General features: G+C 42.4%; 1 protein-coding gene across 3 annotated transcripts in view; it reads right to left on the bottom strand.

The window, feature by feature from the left end:
* Positions 1-18724, bottom strand: part of TBC1D9 (TBC1 domain family member 9) — a 49506-nt gene that overhangs the window by 7227 nt on the left and 23555 nt on the right. For 2 of the 3 annotated variants that reach the window (XM_053403313.1, XM_053403311.1), the window contains exons 5-16: positions 16717-16978; positions 15540-15747; positions 13570-13776; positions 9547-9756; positions 8320-8470; positions 6641-6855; positions 5681-5798; positions 4840-5125; positions 2866-2995; positions 2483-2581; positions 2315-2383; positions 210-450 (exon numbers count right to left, since the gene is read on the bottom strand). In XM_053403313.1, the coding sequence (XP_053259288.1) occupies positions 210-450; positions 2315-2383; positions 2483-2581; positions 2866-2995; positions 4840-5125; positions 5681-5798; positions 6641-6855; positions 8320-8470; positions 9547-9756; positions 13570-13776; positions 15540-15747; positions 16717-16978 (2196 nt within the window). The remainder of the gene's footprint in view (positions 1-209; positions 451-2314; positions 2384-2482; positions 2582-2865; positions 2996-4839; positions 5126-5680; positions 5799-6640; positions 6856-8319; positions 8471-9546; positions 9757-13569; positions 13777-15539; positions 15748-16716; positions 16979-18724) is intronic. The other variant, XM_053403312.1, reaches the window with a different exon arrangement.

Here is an 18724-nt window from a genome sequence, read left to right as displayed (position 1 = left end):
AGTAATTGCTCCTATTAAACTATTGCTTTAAAATGACTGCCAGTGATATAAACATATCCAGGTCATGAGAACACATGTGTATATAACTTTTTAAAATGCAATTATCTCACATAAGGCTGCATACCAAGCCAATGATTTCACAGTTAATGCAACTGGGAGAGACAGGCCTCAGGTTTAGTAAAGCAGTTAAATACATGCATTCTTCTTACTTAGTCCAGAGACAAATTCCCGAAAGTTGATTAAGGAATCTCCGTTTTCATCCAACAATCTGAACAAGCGTGCCGCCAAAACATCAGAGTGAGTACCACAGGCCCAAGGAAAGAGGAGAGCAAACATGCCCTTGAATTGTTCAAAGTCAATACGGTACTGTTCTAAATAAGGCAAGCTTGGGTCATGGCGGTCCGTGGCATTGCTGGTGCCTCCCCAGTAGCAGCTAGTGAGATGCTCTGCCTGAAGAAAAGCAAGGCACACGACATTGCCATTATTAGGACAATATTCATATCTCTTCTGGCAGCAGCATCTGCCATCATAATTTATGCTACTTTTGAACAAATGCAATTGTTGACAAATTTCACCTGACCTAGAGTTGGCACACAGAGTGGTTAACATTACAGGACTATTACTGCAATACCAGGACAGAGGTGCCAACTTGAGTAAAATATTGGGAGGGGACCCAGGTAAGCCCCACCCTGCATAATCGATCACATGACATGGCACACTATTTGAATGGCAATGCCCATCAACTGGGAGGGGGAGGAATGCCCCCCTCAAATATTTTACTGGGGTAGCAGAAGGAATCTCAGCCCCTAGGAGTTGGCGCCTATGTACCAGGATGACCCATTCTCCATAAATCACAACCGTAACACAGAACCTAAATAAGATTACACCACCTACATTTTGTAGTCACAGAATCTTTTCTATTATGAAAAGTTCACAGGTGCTATGGAAACACTGGTTATACACCCCCTCTCCACACATGTGAGTAATGATCAGGGACACAACTGTCAACCATGGAAAAGAAGAGTCCAGCTTGCCCGGTTCAAACCTTGCATCTATGCAAAAGCATTTTATTGATCGACAGATTTCATTACATTTATAACCTGCTTTTCTTGTCTGGAACTCAAGATTTATTAACCTGTGCAAGCAGAAAAGGATGCTATCCAGACTTTGCCTTCTGCAGACAGAAAGGCTCCTTCCATTCATGGAAGGCTTTTGATCAAGTGCAGGGATCCCACTAGTAACGTGGTGGCGACAGGAGTGCCACCTCTCCTCTTACACATTTCCAGAGGCTCCCCAACCCTCAATAACAGTATGGGAGGTGATGTTGAGGATTTCAGTCAGTTTCTTCCACCCTCTGCCAGTGGGGCTGTCCCTCAAGTTGAACTCCACACAGATGATGCTCCTGCCCATTAGAGTGAAGTCCAGATTTGGCCATATGTACTGATATACATCTCAGCTTCCATTATACAATGGCTATAGGGACCTTGCTCCTGTAATTGACATAAACGGCCTTGGCCCAGTATACCTGAAGGATACCCACCCCCCTTCATTCAGCCTGGACAATGAGGTCCAGCTCCGAGGGTCTTCTGGTGGTTCCCTCACTGCAAGAAGTGAGGTTACAGGGAACCAGGCAGAGGGCCTTCTCAGTAGTGGTACCCGCCCTGTGGAACGCCCTCCCATCAGATGTCAAGGAAATAAACAACTATCTGACTTTCAGAAGACATCTGAAAGTAGCCCTATTTTTAATGTTTGATCTTTTATCATGTTTTTAGTATTCTGTTGGGAGCTACCCAGAGTGGCTGGGGAAACCCAGCCAGGTGTATGTATGTATGTATAAATGAATAAAACAACAACAACAACTAAAGGAGGGTTGCCTCTCCAAAGTTAGTGTCATGGATCTGAGCTCTCTGGATTGCTACTGAGTTCCTTTTTCAACATATACTGCAACGGTATTTTTGCAAAAAGTTACTGGATTTTTAAAACAACAACCACAAGAACAACAATTACTTGTGATTACCAATGTGAAAGAGCATCTACATGACAATTATATGGTTGGTTTCATTTCCCAATCTACACTTACTTTAATTAAAATATTCCATCCTCATATTTACCATCAAAGTGGAAGTGAAATAGTTGCTTCTGCATTAAGGGTTGAACTCAAACACAGCTTATAGTTTTTTCCTTTTTCAAACTGTTTTGACAATCAACTGAAATTTCACTGAAATCGGTGAGAAAATATATATGGAAGGGTACACAGGCAACCTATATAATACTACTAAACAATGAATAAACTAGACAGCTATTTCAAATTTACCTTGAAAAGGGCGTAGAGTTCCTCCAGTTCATCTATTGTAAAAGAGGTTTCTGTCACTATGGTTCGTACCTTTCAAAATTTGTAAGCAGAAAGAGTTTAGGTGCATGTAAGGCATTAGAAACCAAAACTCAAGAGACAATTGATTAAAATGGCACTCCAAGAACCTACCACATTGCGTTTGGTTGTGTCTTCTAGAGTCTGGATCACCTTCAATCTCTGTTTGAATCTCATTTGTTCAATCAAATCTGCCCGTATGCTTCCAAATTTCTAAGGGGAAAAATTATCACTCAGCTTTGCTGTAAACCTAGACAGTCAGATCTGTAACTGGTTAAAGAACAGGAAGCAAAGAGCAGGAATAAATGGGACTGTTCTCAAAATGGAGGGACGGGAGAAGTGAGATTCCCGAAGTATCAATATTGGGACCTGCACTTTTTAATATGCTCATACATGACCTGGAGTTAGAACAGTCTGGAGCCTAACATGTTGCTTGTTTTTGTGTTTGTTTCCTCACGTTTTTACATTTAATCACTGATATTTTTTCCTCAAATCACCTCATAGGAAGTTCTGATGAGCCTGAAGATATCCACCTCAGGATAAGGCCCTACATCGTCACTGAGCAGTGAGTGAAGGTGAGGAATTGGTGGCAGAGTGCTGTCCTTATTGGTCACGCTGTCCAAATACCTACAGGTGGGAAAAGGAATCAAATGGAAGCACTGTAAGGCACGTCTTTGTGTGTAAAATTAATCCAAGCTTAAAAGCACTGTACATTCCATTTGTCCCCCAGAATTTATTTAAAACACTCACACCCAGCAAATTCAGGTTTGTAACAGTGCTTAGTATGGGCATCTCCAGGTAAGGGCTGGAAATGCCCCCTGCCTGAAGCCCTCAAAAGCCACTGCCAGTCAGGGTAGACAATACTGAGCTACATGGACCAATGGTCTGAGGGAATAAAGGCAGCTTCCAATGTTCCTAAACAGCTCAGAATGAACTCCAAATGATTGCAGATTATAGCATCAACCCTGTAAAGGAGACAATTACTAAACAACCTTGTGTTTGTGATGGAGACTGGGAGATAATGGCTCAGCTAAGGCAATTCAGCTGCTCCCTTCCAGTTAGCTAAATGAAAATAATAATGTTGGCAAAGCTTGTTGATGGAAGTCAAGCAGTAGGATGTCTGGCTTTTGGATTGTCACAGAAAATCATGTGGAAGAAAAGGCTTCCCAGAGAACAGTATATCCTGTGACTAAACTCTGAATAAGAGAGACCTGAATTTAAGCACTAGCCTAGTAGCCATAGGCCAGGCATAGGCAAACTCGGCCCTCCAGATTTTTTGGGACTACAACTCCCATGATCCCTAGCTAACAGGACTAGTGGTCAGGGACGATGGGAATTGTAGTCCCAAAATATCTGGAGGGCCAAGTTTGCCTACGCCTGCCATAGGCTCTCAGGAATGCCATGCAGGGTGAATGTTGTGGGCTAGTGGAGAATGGACTGAGTGCGACATCCCTCCTCTCAACCCAGCATGAAAACCAAGTGGGCTGCTAGAGGAGGAAAGTCCCATTTTCTACACCCAGCATGCAAATGCAGCTGCCATTCCAACAGGCTAGTAAAATCTTTTGAGGCTAGTAAATTCTATAGGCTTGCTTGGACTGTTGTTCAGTCTGTATCAAGAGACTGCGCCATATAACTCAGTTGCAATGCATATGCTCTGCATGCATGAGATCCCTGGGTGATTTCTCACTATGAGCCCTTAGTAACAGAGCTGGGAAAGACTTTGCTTTGGGTGCTGTTGCCAGTTCAGCACTGTCAGTACTACGTGGCACTGAATCATGTTAGTGGCTCCTCTAAGGCAGCTCTTTCTAATAAAATAAAATCATAGTGCCAGAGACGGGGGGAAGGGGGTAAAAGACTCGAGCAAAGCTGCTCCAATGCTAGCTAGTAGCTAATTAGGGAGACAGAACACGATGAGTCAAAGTTATTCATTTAATGGCTATGCTTTCCCTTTATTACATGGAAAGCCCTTTTGGCAATGAAATGTTACTGATTTAAATAGGGGAGTGGTGTGTTGCAAGAGCATTATGTACGACGGTCCCAACTGCAAGATATTTTAAGCTTAGTTTATGTATATGCTGCTTTTCCACATGGAACTGTGCTGAATGTAGCTCACACCAAACACCTACTTACTGTCAACATATATAACAACTGGAATATGTAAAAGCAAATTTGTTATAAGACATTATAAATTCAAACAAAGCAAAAAAGCAGTTCAATACATATCTTATAAATTCAGCATTACAATGAAATAGTCTAGACTTAATGCATAACAATTACAGTGCTGGGAAGAAGCTGTGGGGAGATACTTAAATATTTAACCATCCTAGTTAACAATAAAACTGCCAGCACATTTGCAAAAAGCTAAGCAGGGTCCTGTATGGTTTCAAATTGGATGGGGGGGGGCGCTGTGTGTTGAGATTCCTGCATTGCAGGGAGTTGGACTAGATGAGATTCCCAAAGGCAGAACTTACCTTCCAAGCACTGTCATCGCTTCCCCGTCATCTTTACAATTCAGCAACTTGTCAACATTTGCATCTAGCACAGCCAGCGCCAACTGGAATATCACCTTTATGCCTTCGTAGAAGAAACAGTCCACAACAACCACGGCACTTTCAAAGGGCATTACACTGAGGAAGAGTGTGAGGAACCAGGAAAGGGATATAGTGGAGATGACCCCCAAGTCCTGCATACAGTCATATAATTGTGGAACATAATCTCGAGCTAACTCTTCAAAGACACCTTGATCCACCAGAGCTCCTGCGAGACATAATCAGTATTTGACATATATGAAATGTTGATTCATAGAACGTGCATTTAAGCCTATCTAGAAAAGCAGTGTGGAATCATTTTGCAATTAGCTTACACTGAACTACATTACAATATCTTGCCACTCAGGAATCATCCTTTCATCATTAATTTACTTTTTGTGTTTATGTATTGAAAAGAATCTGCTTCATGCAACTGACAAACATTACAAAAATCCATTACTCTGGGTCCTATTGCTCTAATTGGATCATCATAATAACATAAGGTCTTGATTGATTTTGACTTTTGCAGACTAAAAACAAAAAATATATTTTATAGACTAGAAACAAAATACGGAATGGCTATGTTTGGACATGATGTGAAACAAGATATAAAAGGCAGTTCTCCAAAACACAAGGCAGAAGCCCAGCCACTCAAATGTCATTCAGCATCAATGAATTCAAGTATCCCTCCCCCACTGGCAGCCCAAACCTCACTTTCCGGAAGTTTAAGAATTAGGTCTGAAATTCCCAGCGATTATGCTCTTACAAGTCTCCTTTGACATACCAACAACTCTCGTGTTGTAGTAATCTGGCAGCATGCGCTCACACAAAGCCACAAGCAGCCAGAATGCTTCCTCTTCCTTTGCATACAAAAGCAGTACCGATGTAACAATATTCATGGCCTAGAAAAAAGTACATTCAAAAGTACATATACTAGATGTTAAATGGTCTAGATAACAGAGTCAATCAACAACAGCCCTAGTTTGGGCCTAGTTTCAGAAAGTAGCAAGTGATTCCACAAAGTATTTTTCAAAGATGTTGAACCATGCAGCCTGGCCAATGTCAACAAGTTATCACACACTGACTCTCTCTCTCTCTCTCAGTCTCCCTCATTTCCCATTCCCTTGGAAATGTGCAGAGGCAAAAGCCATGCTTTTCAAAGTCCAAGATATGTGACTAAAAATGGAGAAGTAGTCTACTGTGTTACTACATAACAGCAGTTTTAAATCAGTCACCAGTTTTAAATCAAAGTCACTCCCTTTAATGGCAAACCAGGTGGTGGGTGCTGGTGGTTCTGTAGTAGCCACAAGATGGATGTATCAGCATGCTAAGGGCTCCCTGAGGTTTGCAGAAGTTCTACCCCACCCCAAAAATCTTAAAGACAAAATCTTAAACATCCAGATGCACACAAGCCCAATGACCATCTGAGTATATTCAGCAGTGTCAGTTGGAAATGAAAACCAGAAAAGACCCAAGTGGGGGGGGGAGGGGAGGAGAGAAGAGTTGAATGTCCTGCTTGGCTGGACCTTGAAAAGGAGAATCCCTGTTATAAGGGATCATATGTTGCACCATTTTGCTGCAAGTCCCACTTGTTAAATTCCAGGAAGATTTAAAATTTCCAACCTACTCTACTAGATCAAAATTTACCATAAGTGCACAGAAGGTTTGGCCTCTGTGTGCAACAATAAATAGAGGGATGAGTGAAGGAATTTGGGTTCTTGAAAATGAAATGAGTTTGAATTACCTGGCAGTATCCTATGTTTGGATTTCTAAATGCATAAGCAGTTAGTACTCTCCTCAGAGCAGCAATACCCATCTCATTCTGGAATGCAGGATGCTCTGGGAGAGAGCGGTGCAAATCCCTCTCAATCTCTTCTGTGGCGAGATTGTATTTCCCCATAGACTTCTCCACCAAGTCTTCATAATAGCCAGCGTGGGTGGCCATTTCATTAATAGCTCCTAAAAATGCAACAGAGCAAAATTGACAAAAGAGAAAGTAGGTTACAGATATAGGCCAGGATCCAAAACAACTGCACAGTGAGTTGTGCATGCCCAAGAAGGACATGCCCCCCTCACCCGCAATGCTAATTGGCAAATCATTTTTGAAGCTAAGAAGGTTTTCACAAAGTCTGTGATATGGCATAAGGGTTTGCTGTTAAAATAATTAAAAAACTCTCTCACCATTCAAATGTGCCTGAAGTGATTCTTTGGATTTCAGCCACTGAGTACAATAATCAGGTCCTATTCTTACAAAACCTCCCACGCTCAAGTTAACTGTCATAGACCTTTGGTTTACCACAGTGAGTTAACACACCTGCCTCCTCTTCTATGAAAAGTTTTGCAGACTTAGTGGCAAGCCTACTGTGAGGGATCCAAGATATTCTGTATACAACCCCAAATACAGTCATACTAACAAGTGTGTTTGTGTTTCTGTACACACACACACACACACACACACACACACACAGAGAGAGAGAGAGAGAGAGAGAGAGAGAGAGAGAGAGAGGAAGAGGGAAAGAGAGGGAAATGTTCATTCAAATAAGATAGCAGAATGCAGTTTTATGTTCTGTGGTAAGCTACTTATAAATAGGTCATAAGAAATTTGCAATCCCCTTAATAGTTTCTCACGCCTATTATGCAAGCCCACAAAAAGCCTGCTTTGAGTTATAAGTCCCACTGCTGGCTCCATGATTTGGGGGCACTTCAGCAAGGCATCCTCAGCTGACCCCAGATTGGCTGCACAAACTGAGAATTCTATCGTTCCGTCTCTCTCTGTCTTGGTGCTGCATATAAAGCAAAAACGGTAGGGCATTGGAAGTGTGTTCAGGTGCATGGACAAAGCTCTCACTGCTCCTTTTTTCAACCCAGGAGAACAGATTTAACTGGTAAGTTCATTTCTCTCTAATTTAAAAAAGCCAATCCCTAGCAATTTAATGAACTACAAATTAGTCCACCTGCCTGCTGTTAACTAAATTCCTTGTGGAACTTGACACCTATGCCTACATCACAGAGGAGAAGTGTGAAGGGCCCCTTTATGCTTTGCTGTACACTTCTTCTGAAGCAAAATTATTTTGGGCTACCAGGCAGGCACTATTGATTGACTCAAAAGAAAAATAGTTTCCTGGCAGTGAATAGCAAGCCAAGAAATTGAACTTCCAAATCTCTTATTTCGTTTTCACTGGTTGGTAAAATATACCTCACCAATTTAGGCCACAATCCTAAACACAATTACCAGCAAGTAAATTCCCCAGAGAGACTTTCTTCTAAGTAAACAAACTTAGGAGTGCAATTGTCAATCTCCATTTATCTGCAGCCAACATGTCCACTAGGGCACTGACATAATGAACTCCACAGAAGGAAAAAGATAATATGGGAAACCTTTGACTTACCATTAATAAAACAATGTTATCTACTGATACCCACCTGACAGGAGTAGCCAGAGTTCCCCTCTCATGCTTTCCGGAATACCTTTCAGCACAAGGTCTCTTGTTTTCTCAGTCCGATACATACAGATGCCTTGGCCATATTCTGCGAAATGAATCTTCCAAGCTTGTTCTTTCAAAAATTCTTTTGCCTTAAAAATAATGGAGAGTGCGATATACAGAACTAAAAACGCTGTGTAACACAATCCTGTAATGCAAAAGAAGAAGCCACCACCCAAAATGTCATTTAATCCTTAATTTTATTATCAGGAGTGGTGTTTCAGCAAAGCTTTCTCAGTATACTCATTTTTAACATGACATTTTCTCATCTTGATGTCGCCTCCTAAGCATTTATGTACGTCCCCATGTACAGACATATTTGCAAAAAAGCTACAAGCACTAACTATTATGACATGATGATTTCAAAATACACTAAAATGACATGCAGACGAGGAACATTTTCCACCCAAAAGCCACATTCCCTTCTGGGAAAACTTCTGCGGGCTACATACCCATGGCGGGCATGGCTAGCAGCAAGAGTGGGTACAGCAAGGTGTGCAAATTACCTTTGTACAGTAGTAGGTGAGTTTCCTACACAAACACACATCCATTTCTTAGCCCTTTTTGCTTTCCTGGATGGAGAATAACGAGAGTTCAAGGACACATTTCAGTCAGGCAAAAACACTCAAGGAGAATGTTGCTGCGGGGGGGGAGGACCTTTAGAGAGATCCAAGGGCCAGCGAGAGGCCTCGAGGGCTGCATTTAGTCTCTGGGCCTGAGGCTCCCCCACTCTTGGGATCCCCATCAATCTCTCCCTCCACCTTGTTGACAACAGAATCCATAAGGAAAATTAATAGGTCTAAGTCAGTGGGGAGGAACCTCAGGCCCAGCGGCCAAATGCAGCCTTTTAGGCATCTCTTTTTGGCCCCACTCCATCCCCAAACACCACATGAGTGCTTTTGCCTGGGTACAATGTGCCCTTGAGCTGCTATGACGCCTTTCGCCTGCCTGGATGGAAGATGACTGGTGTGTGTAGCAACCTGTGACACTTTGGCAGGGCTGGAGTGTAACCTGCTGTGCCAAGGTAAGAGTCACCTTGCTCTGCCCACTCCTGCATCTGTTCCCACCCACTGCTGGTATGAGGAAGGTATAGTTCACATCTGTTAACAATTAATGCAGTAATCTAAATGAGAGCTAAAAAAAAAGGAAAGAAGGCGGCGTGACCTACTAATTTAGGGTTGAATTCTTCAGGTGAACGCCTCCGGTACATGGTCATTAGTGCCTGGGTTACAGTTGGGATGCTGTTGCCATTCAGGTTGAACTGCCGCTCTCCATCTGCTTCGGAACTAAGGCTTCTCTGAGGGCTTGAGGAGAGAATGCTACTTGTCCTTGAATATACCTGAATGGAGGAGGGGGGAAATCCCCACAATTTTATGAACTGTTCAGGTGCGGGAAGGAAAAGGGCAAGGATCAGTTTGTTTCCACCGTGCTAGAGTAGTGGTACCCACCGAGTTGCGAATTGCAGATGCACACAAGGGCTTTCTGAGTTTTTAAATAGCTACATGTCAGGAAGCAGTTTGGCCCGCGCCTCTTCTCCTGTCACACTGCCTACCCTTCTCCGCTGCCAGCCTTTGTGCTGAGCTCGAGTAATTGGAACTACAGAGGGTGGGAAAGGAAAGGGCAGCCAGACTGCAGCACTGCAGCAGACAATCCACTTTGGCCAAATGTATTCTGCCATGAAGCCTCAAAGGCATGGCCCACCCCCACCCACCGCACTCGAGTCAGAAGCCTGAACCCCTTCAAATTAGAAGCCTGCACCATGGTTGTTTGCAATGCTGAGTTCCTGTTAAAATCATAAAGAAACTGCAGTGGATTTCAGGACCGACATTCGGACAACAGAAACAAGCTCCAAGGAGCACAAATGCATCCAAGCAGTAAAGCATTCAATCCTTCCATAAAATATTTTTAAAACGTTTTCTATAGTATCCCACACCCCAATGCTGCACCACATTATTTGAATGGAAGTGGAAGGTTTTCAATGAGCAACATAATATGTTTATGAACTTCCACTGGCAAGGTTATTAAAAATATGTACCTAGGAGCAATCTAAGAGCTGATTTAGAAGAGCAATAAAATTATGCTAGTTCTGAAGGATATTGTGGTCCACAAAGCCAGAGCAGCTATTTGCCAGAAGACATTTGCACCTTCGGAGTTTATTATTATTATTATTATTAAAGAGGAGCTTTGTATAAATAACAGCTCCCAGAAACTTAATTGGTAAAAGCACCGGGCAAACTAAATGTGCAACAGCTCTCTTATCAGAGATGCTCAGCTTGTTGGGGGAAGCAATATTGCAGTGGGCCTCTCGTGGCCCTCCTGTAATCATATCCTCCTGTTAGTAGTCTGGCAATTCAATGGATGCAGCGCCATGCATATCTGTCAGACTGTGTCCCTGGGACAGTAGCCTTATTCATATGCTGCACTAATCTGTGGTTTAGCTCTATGTGGATGAGCCAGAATGAGTCTGAGTGAACCTGGGACCCTGGTTTTAAAAAATGAAACAAAAATCAAAGGCAACAAACCTCTGGTTAGTTTAATTGGCCAGCTTAATAACCCAGGATCCCTTGGAAGGGGAGCATGCTGGATCTCATCCAGGTAGTGGTAAACCATGGTTCTGCGCTGCTAGCAATTGTGGACAGTGTGAAAGTGATCACCTTAAAAACATAAAAGATGCAAGCCAAACTGCAACCAGATTCGTCTGGGAGGTAATAAAGGGGAAGCAGAAATGAGAAAGGATCTCCAAGCAAGAATGGTGAACAGCTTTTCAACACTGCCGTTTTAAGTTAAATTGATTTTAATGACTTTTTAAAAAAGTGTTTAAAGAGACAGAGAAGTCTCTGTCTTTTCAATGCCCTTATGTGTCCCCTCTGACTTCCTAGTTCCAGGCGGAAGCTTACTGTGCATGAAGTCTACTGCCATCCATGCCTGGAGGATTGTGTTTAATGTGGGGAAAACAACAAACCTGCGTCTTGTGGTATCTTAGAGACTAGTTCATTTATTATAGCATAAACCAAACAATGGAACTTCGATGGGAAATTTCAGGGTAGGGTAAAAGCAGCTGAATTAGCACTTTCAAGATGTTCAATCTATCACCTGTGGCTTGAATTGAAATAACAGGTTCTAATCCCACTACAGGGGTTGAATTAATTTATCAATGCCAGGATGCTTCTGTTATCAACAGTGTTTCATGAATATCTAAGTAATTATTTTGCATACACTTGAGCATTAACACAAATCATCACTGTCTTAGTTGCTTTTCCCTGTCTGCCAAAGTTTGTGGGAAAAGCCTTTACCATGATACATATGTTAGTCCTTAAAAGGTAAAGGGACCCCTGACCATTAGGACCAGTCGTGGCCGACTCTGGGGTTGCGACGCTCATCTCGCTTTATTGGCCGAGGGAGCCAGCGTACAGTTTCTGGGTCATGTAGCCAGCATGACGAAGCCGCTTCTGGCGAACCAGAGCAGCGCATGGAAACGCCGTTTACCTTCCCACTGGAGCGGTACCTATTTATCTACTTGCACTTTGACATGCTTTTGAACTGCTAGGTTGGCAGGAGCAGGGACCGAGCAACGGGAGCTCACCCCGTTGCGGGGGTTCGAACCGCCAACCTTCTGATCGGCAAGTCCTAGGCTCTGTGGTTTAACCCACAGCGCCACCCACGTCCCTGTGTTACTCTTTAAGGTACCACAAAATTCTGCTGTTTTGGCTGCAACAACTTAACACAGCTACCCCTTTGGAAACTTGGCTTGGTGTATCACAAGTTGTTTGGACCCACAGCTGAAAGAAGCCCCATGACCATACTGAGCCGAAAGCAGGAACTGAGGGACCATTGACAGCTTACTGACCTTTCCAAGACTCTGAAAGTATTTATACTTCCAGCCATTATTAAATCAGTCATGCTCAAAAATAGCACATGTCAAAAGACAAATACAGTTAACTAAATCATCTGATTCAAAGAGGTGAACTTTTAAATGGCTTGTTGCCACTTTTTAAAAAAAAATATCTGACCATAATTTTATGATTTGACAAGCTAGACACTATGTCTTAAAATCTTCAGTCTTGGTCATTTGGTCATTTCTCCAAGCTCATTAGAATCCATTTGTAATATAAACAAATTACTTTTATAATTAATTACTGCAATTTTATGTGCACTCCATCATGCTACTTTCTGCTGGGTTTTTACTGCCTTGTATTTCATTTCCAAGTTGGCATACATTCAGCAGTCAATAGCTGGCATTTTGCTGACACCAGCATTAGGCAACTTTCCAGACAAGAGGATATCTTCTGAATATGGGTAAATATTTCCTCTCCCCTTCCCAACATTTAACCTTAAAAGCAGATAACCTCTTTTAATAGATACTTGGTTTTTCTGAAACCAAGGTTCTGGGATGCAGAGTTAACAGTTGCTGATGAGATTGCTCAGTCTCCATACGCCAGACTGCGTCTTTGTCTAATTCAAATATACACATAGACGTGGTTTACGATGCAAGACCAAACCACATGCTGTAGTTAGGCACCCAAGTATTTGGCCCGTGTGTTTTTTGGTTCCCACACACCCAAGCAAAATTATAATTGAGGGAACCAAAGTATGCAAAGCACTAATGGTCAGTATGGTGAGGCAGAGCCATAGAGCCACCCTCCCAACACTGGCCTTGCTACAGCTTACCTTGGCTAGTTAGGTAAGGTTGGGGCTGTTCAGGTGCAGCACCAGGAGTGCTAAATTAGTTGCACCGTTGCATCTGCACAAACCTGAGCAGGCGATCATCCTGCTTTGTGGATGCAGCTATCAGAGGTGCCATTATGCTATCAGAGGGCATTTATTATGTCCAAGCAGCTTTCTTTCCCACAAAACCTTGATCATACATGTTCTTAAAAGCCAACATAAGATTTTCAGGGAAGTACATGATACACAATTTTACACCCTACACTATAAGAATGCAGCAGCAGCCTTCTGGCCAATGTGCAATTTTTACATGTCCAGGAAAAGACTGATATGAAAGCATTTCCAAACAGTCAATGGTTGATGTGCATTCTTAGATGGGAGATGGGCATGAGAGGGTTTAACAATATGGCTGCAAAAAGGAATCTTTACACTGAATTTATTACTTGGGAGCAGCTACTTGAAATTATATAATTTTACTAATCTGAAATTAACTGAATACTTCCTGACATTGACGACATCTACTCACCTCATCATCTGAGCTGTTGTAACTGCCAGAAATCTCTTTTTCAGAGTATATTTTGGAAGTAGTTTGCTGGAGAAAATCAGAAATTCTCTGAACCAGAAAGTCTCTGTCTTTTAAATTGGCAAAGAGAAATGTCATTCGATTTTTGGTGCTAATAGACAATGGGCTAGGTAATACACTAGAGCTGTCAGCCTTTTCCACAATAGTCACCTAAGGGAGAGGAGGGCAAAAGAAAACACACACATACAATTGGTCATATTCCAACAACATCTGGCAATTGCACAATCTTAAATACAATTGGATTATCTAATCATTTTCTAAGGCACCCTCACAGCAGTGAAGCTGAATATCTTATGGCCTTTCCACGTGTCCATTTCTGCACACTTCTGGAGCTGCACAAGGATCACAGTCTTATGATATAAAACTAAATAATCTATGAGATCTATCAGTCTGAGCAGGTTTACCAGAGGCACCTAAGGGTGAGGGCTTAAGGGAAGAGGTACAATTTTCTTCCAGGAACTCTGAGAGCTATAACATTTTGGTATTCAGCAAAGAAGTGAGTAAATATCCCTCGAAAGGAGCACTACCGCGATTTAGCAGTTCAGCCCTTGCAAGGATGATGTTTCAGACATTTAGGAAATCTGCATTTCAGAAGAAAACTGGCCAGAGCAAAAGCAAGGTACAAGGTGGTAGCGGAAACCTAAGAGTAGTATGGAGACAGGTTGTCTCATTTAGTGACAGTCTCGTGCCCCAAACTGTGCTAATGCCAGGAATATAGAAAACTGCCTAATACCAGGTCAGAGAGTTTCTCTCTCTAAACCAATATTGCCTATCCTGAATGGCAATGATTCGACATGGTCTCTCATTATCATCTGCTGCTTGAACACTTTTAACTAGAGATGAGAGGGACTAAACCAAGGACCTTCTGTATGTGAAATATGGTTCTATTTCTGAGATATGGTCCTGCTCCTAAGTATTAACATTGGCTCATATACAATTAACTCTCTCTCTCTCTCTCTCTCTCTCTCTCTCTCTCTCTCTCTCTCTGTCTCTCTCTCTCTCTCTCACTTTCTCTCTCTCTGTTTGTGTGTGTGTGTAGTTGTGAGATTTTCATTTCAGGAACAGTGCATTAGTTAGAAATGAAAACAGTATGCTCAAAGACCCTTCTGAAGACCATGAAGAAAAGTTTTAAAAAGCTTTAAACCACTGCTTCCAGATAGCTTATCAGAAGCAATAAAAATTGCATTAGGCACTTCAGGATAATAGGAGTTTCGATGTACAGAGGCTTTAGTTTCAGTTTGCAGGGTTTTTTATTTTAATGATCTATGGCCAAGCATTATTACAGAGTTTTAATGTTTCATTAGCAGAACGGGTAATTTGATGCCATCCTCCCTTTCATTTAACATATCCTATTAAATTGTATTGAAATATCAGCAGCTATGTCTCAGTTACTTAAATGATATTGTCTTAATACTTCTCCCAACCAGGTTCTTACTTCCTTTATATAAGCTATAGAACTGTTCATAATGCAAGAGAGCCACATTAACAATGCATATTTCCAATTAAAGGGGAAAGTGTTTTAATATTCCTTCCTAAGAACATGAAAGTAGCCCTTGATCAGGCCAATGACCCATCTAGTCCAGCATCCTGTTCTCACAGTGGCCAGCCAGATGTCTATGGGAAGTTCACAAACAGGACCGGAACACAACAACACTCTCCCCAATTGCAATTCCCAGCAAAATTCCCAACAGGTCCTTTTTATGTATGATTTATACTACTACTACTATTACTACTACTAATAAAATATTAACAGGACCAGAAATGGAGGGATCCTAATGCAGAGACAGTGCCAGTTTGTTGTAAATTATACTAAGCAAGCAATGGAGTTTGTTGCTGAGATGCTCCCTGGAAGCTAAGGAGCCCGGGAACTTGACTTACATGGTATAATAAAAATGGCCGGACCTGGTACCCACCTCTCGTAGAGGGATGATGAGGCTGCACAGGTTTTCTTCCTTGCTAGTGAAACAGATGTAATTTGTAGACACAAACATCTGACCCAAGATGTGCATTTTGTTAAATGGAGTCCAGAGGGTACAATCGGTATGTCCATCTAACTTTTCGTCCTTTGGAAGCCGGAACAAAGCACGGTACCTTTCACTCTTTGCTCTGGCATCAAGATCCCTGAAGTGAGCAGTTCAAAGTTTCATTGTTCATATTAAAATTCAATGTGCATGCGTATGTCTTCAACAGATTAGATAAATGTACATTGTAAATTAATTCTGCACAAGCACAAATAAAACACCAGGAAATGATATTCTATGGGAGAAATCTGTCATAGCAGTGCTGATGTTTGTCTGCTTCATTTATATTCATGCTTTCTGACAGCCTTATAAATTACACCACAAAAATCACTAGCCTGCAATATTTGTCTGCTTTTTACTTATAAGAGGACAGCTGGCTCTCTTTATTTACCCTTATGAGTAAAAAGCAGGCTAATAAAAAATGTTGCAACACAGCAGGTTGGTGGAGGAAGAACAGAGCATTCCCTGCATTCCTTCTCCTCCTCCTCCGCATTTATTGAGCCAATGCACTTCCATGCAGGATGAAGCTTTGCCTCCTGTGCATATAAACAGAGGACTGTCATTGACGGAAGGCCTGCTCCTTCTCTCCACCACAAGCCCTTTTCTTTTCTATACTGGATGCACAGGAAGAGGCCAGCATGGAAATCTAACAAGCCACTGGATGAAGGCTGAAGCCTTCCATTCTTCCTCCAGAAGCCCACTGGTTTTCTTTGCTGGGTGAGGAGGGCTTTCCCCAGCTTCAAGCAAGTTCAGGAGGTGTTTAAAACACCTGGAAGGTTTTCATCTGGTAACAAAAAGCTTGTAGTGTCAGCATCTGATATGCCTCTTTCTGGGGACAGCATTCCAAAGTTAGGGTCCCACCGTAGAAAAAGGCCCTTACCTTGTGCACCAGTCCTTAGTCTCCATTTCAAACAGCTTCAGTCTTTACATGCTTAATTCTAACTACATTCTACTAAGGTCAAAGGGCCTATAACAGTCCATTGTAGAATGTTATTTTGACAGGGCTATTATTGTATGCAGAGCTTTGAAATACAGGGATATATGTGAATACAGTGACTTTGAAACCTACCGTTTTAGTGCAGAAACTTTTTTGGGGGACTTCTTTTTAAGTCTGGGCAATGACCTGTCTTGCTCAAAGCCTTCATTGTCCAAGAGCTGTCTCATGGCTATGTTGGCAAGTTGTTCCATTAGCTTAAAAGTTTCATTGATGTTGAGGAAGACTGAAAAGAAATGCTGACTGGACCTTGTGCTAACTTTGATCACATCAGGTAAAAGCAGAGTCGCATTCTTCTCAAGCTGGGTGATGTCAACCCACCGGATGACTAGCTTGGCTAATGAAAAGAAATCAAGAGTAAGCAGAGAACAAGACCACGCAACATTTTCAAATCCCAAAACCACTGGTGATAAAACAGCAAGCTTTTCAACAACACTATGCACTTATACCATTATCTCGTTTCAGGGCTCTACAGTGCATGTTTATGCAGAAGTAAGTTTCACTACTTTCAGTGGTTTCCCCCCCATTTTAATTGTGTTTAGGACTGCAGCCTCAGTACAGTGCTGCACTTGGTGCTAGTGGGTCCGTTTTGTCAGAAACACAACAATCATTAAGAATTCTGCCATGCACACTTTCAGTTTCAAATAATCTCTCTTTTTTAAAAAAGCAAAATTCTACACAACCAATGTTTAGTTGGCAAACAAGCCAACTTCAAGCTATGGGTGAACAAACAGAATTGTTCAACTAGCTTGTACAACTAACCAGCTTTGATTGGTTCACACATCATTCTAAGGCTGAGATCCTTTGAAAATGGAAGTCAACTTAGCAATTCCTCCTTCCAGGGAGGATAAGAGGGAGAGAGCAAGAGCCTGCTGCTTTGTTTGGGCTTGCTGTAAAAGGTAAAGGTAAAGGTACCCCTGCCCGTACGGGCCAGTCTTGACAGACTCTGGGGTTGTGCGCCCATCTCACTCAAGAGGCCGGGGGCCAGCGCTGTCCGCAGACACTTCCGGGTCACGTGGCCAGCGTGACTAGCTGCATCTGGCGAGCCAGCGCAGCACACGGAACGCCGTTTACCTTCCCGCTGGAGCGGTCCCTATTTATCTACTTGCACCCGGGGGTGCTTTTGAACTGCTAGGTTGGGCTTGCTCTGCTTCACCCCATATAAAAGTGAACTAGCCCAAGCTCAAAGAAGATCAGACTCTCTACAATTAATAGTCAATATAGTTAACTGGAACCAAGTACAACAGCATTATAACCACTGAATGCCAGGTTGCTGTGCACAAGCAACAGGAACTGGCTATCCCATTCATGCCTTGCTTGTAAGCTTCCTGGAGGCATCTGTCTGGACTACAGAAAGAGCAATATGTGCTTATGTTCTCATATCAGCCAGCTGTCCCTACACTCAATGTACACTAGAATGAAACCTCCTTCTAATCAGTCCAGAGTGTTGGAAGAGGAAAAACAAGTATGAGACATACAATAAATTAGTACTAGGGCTCCATGCAGTAACTTAATCCACTATAGGCAAAAACACCACAAGACACTATAGACAGGAATGGGGAACCTGAGGCCCTCCTGTATGGACTCCAACTCCCATCATCCCTGACCACTGCCATGGCATGCTGTCTGCGGCTGGGAATTTTGAATCAAACAACATGTTAAGTCCACAGGTTCCCCACTGCTGTGAATCTCATGATGGATTCAGGAAGTGAGAATGTCTGTAATTATCCTGGCAGTAGGATGTTGATGAGCCGACTGCTCATCAGGCAAGGTGCCATTAATCAGATAGCTCTGCAGTTTAAAGCTGTCATCTTATAGAGAGTGACCACACAAATGGTGAAGGTTCTGTGAATGTGTGTGTGCCTGAGTTATCACCAACTGCCCTGAGGCAGAAACTAAAATTGTTTATGAACAAACTCAATTGTATACAATTTAGCGCTTTTGTCCATAATCACTGCTTATATATTGCTTCCACTCCTTGACAAATACATCACCCAGTGTCTGTTTCTTAAACCCGAGCAATGAAAACTCATTCAAATAAGGATTAAGCACAGCCACTTCAGACCATCAGGCCACTTTTCCC

This window comes from Podarcis raffonei, chromosome 9 (assembly GCF_027172205.1).
Source record: "Podarcis raffonei isolate rPodRaf1 chromosome 9, rPodRaf1.pri, whole genome shotgun sequence".
Classification (NCBI taxonomy): domain Eukaryota; kingdom Metazoa; phylum Chordata; class Lepidosauria; order Squamata; family Lacertidae; genus Podarcis; species Podarcis raffonei.
The sequence above is the reverse complement of the archived record's forward strand: the minus strand, read 5'-3'. Positions and strand labels throughout refer to the sequence as shown.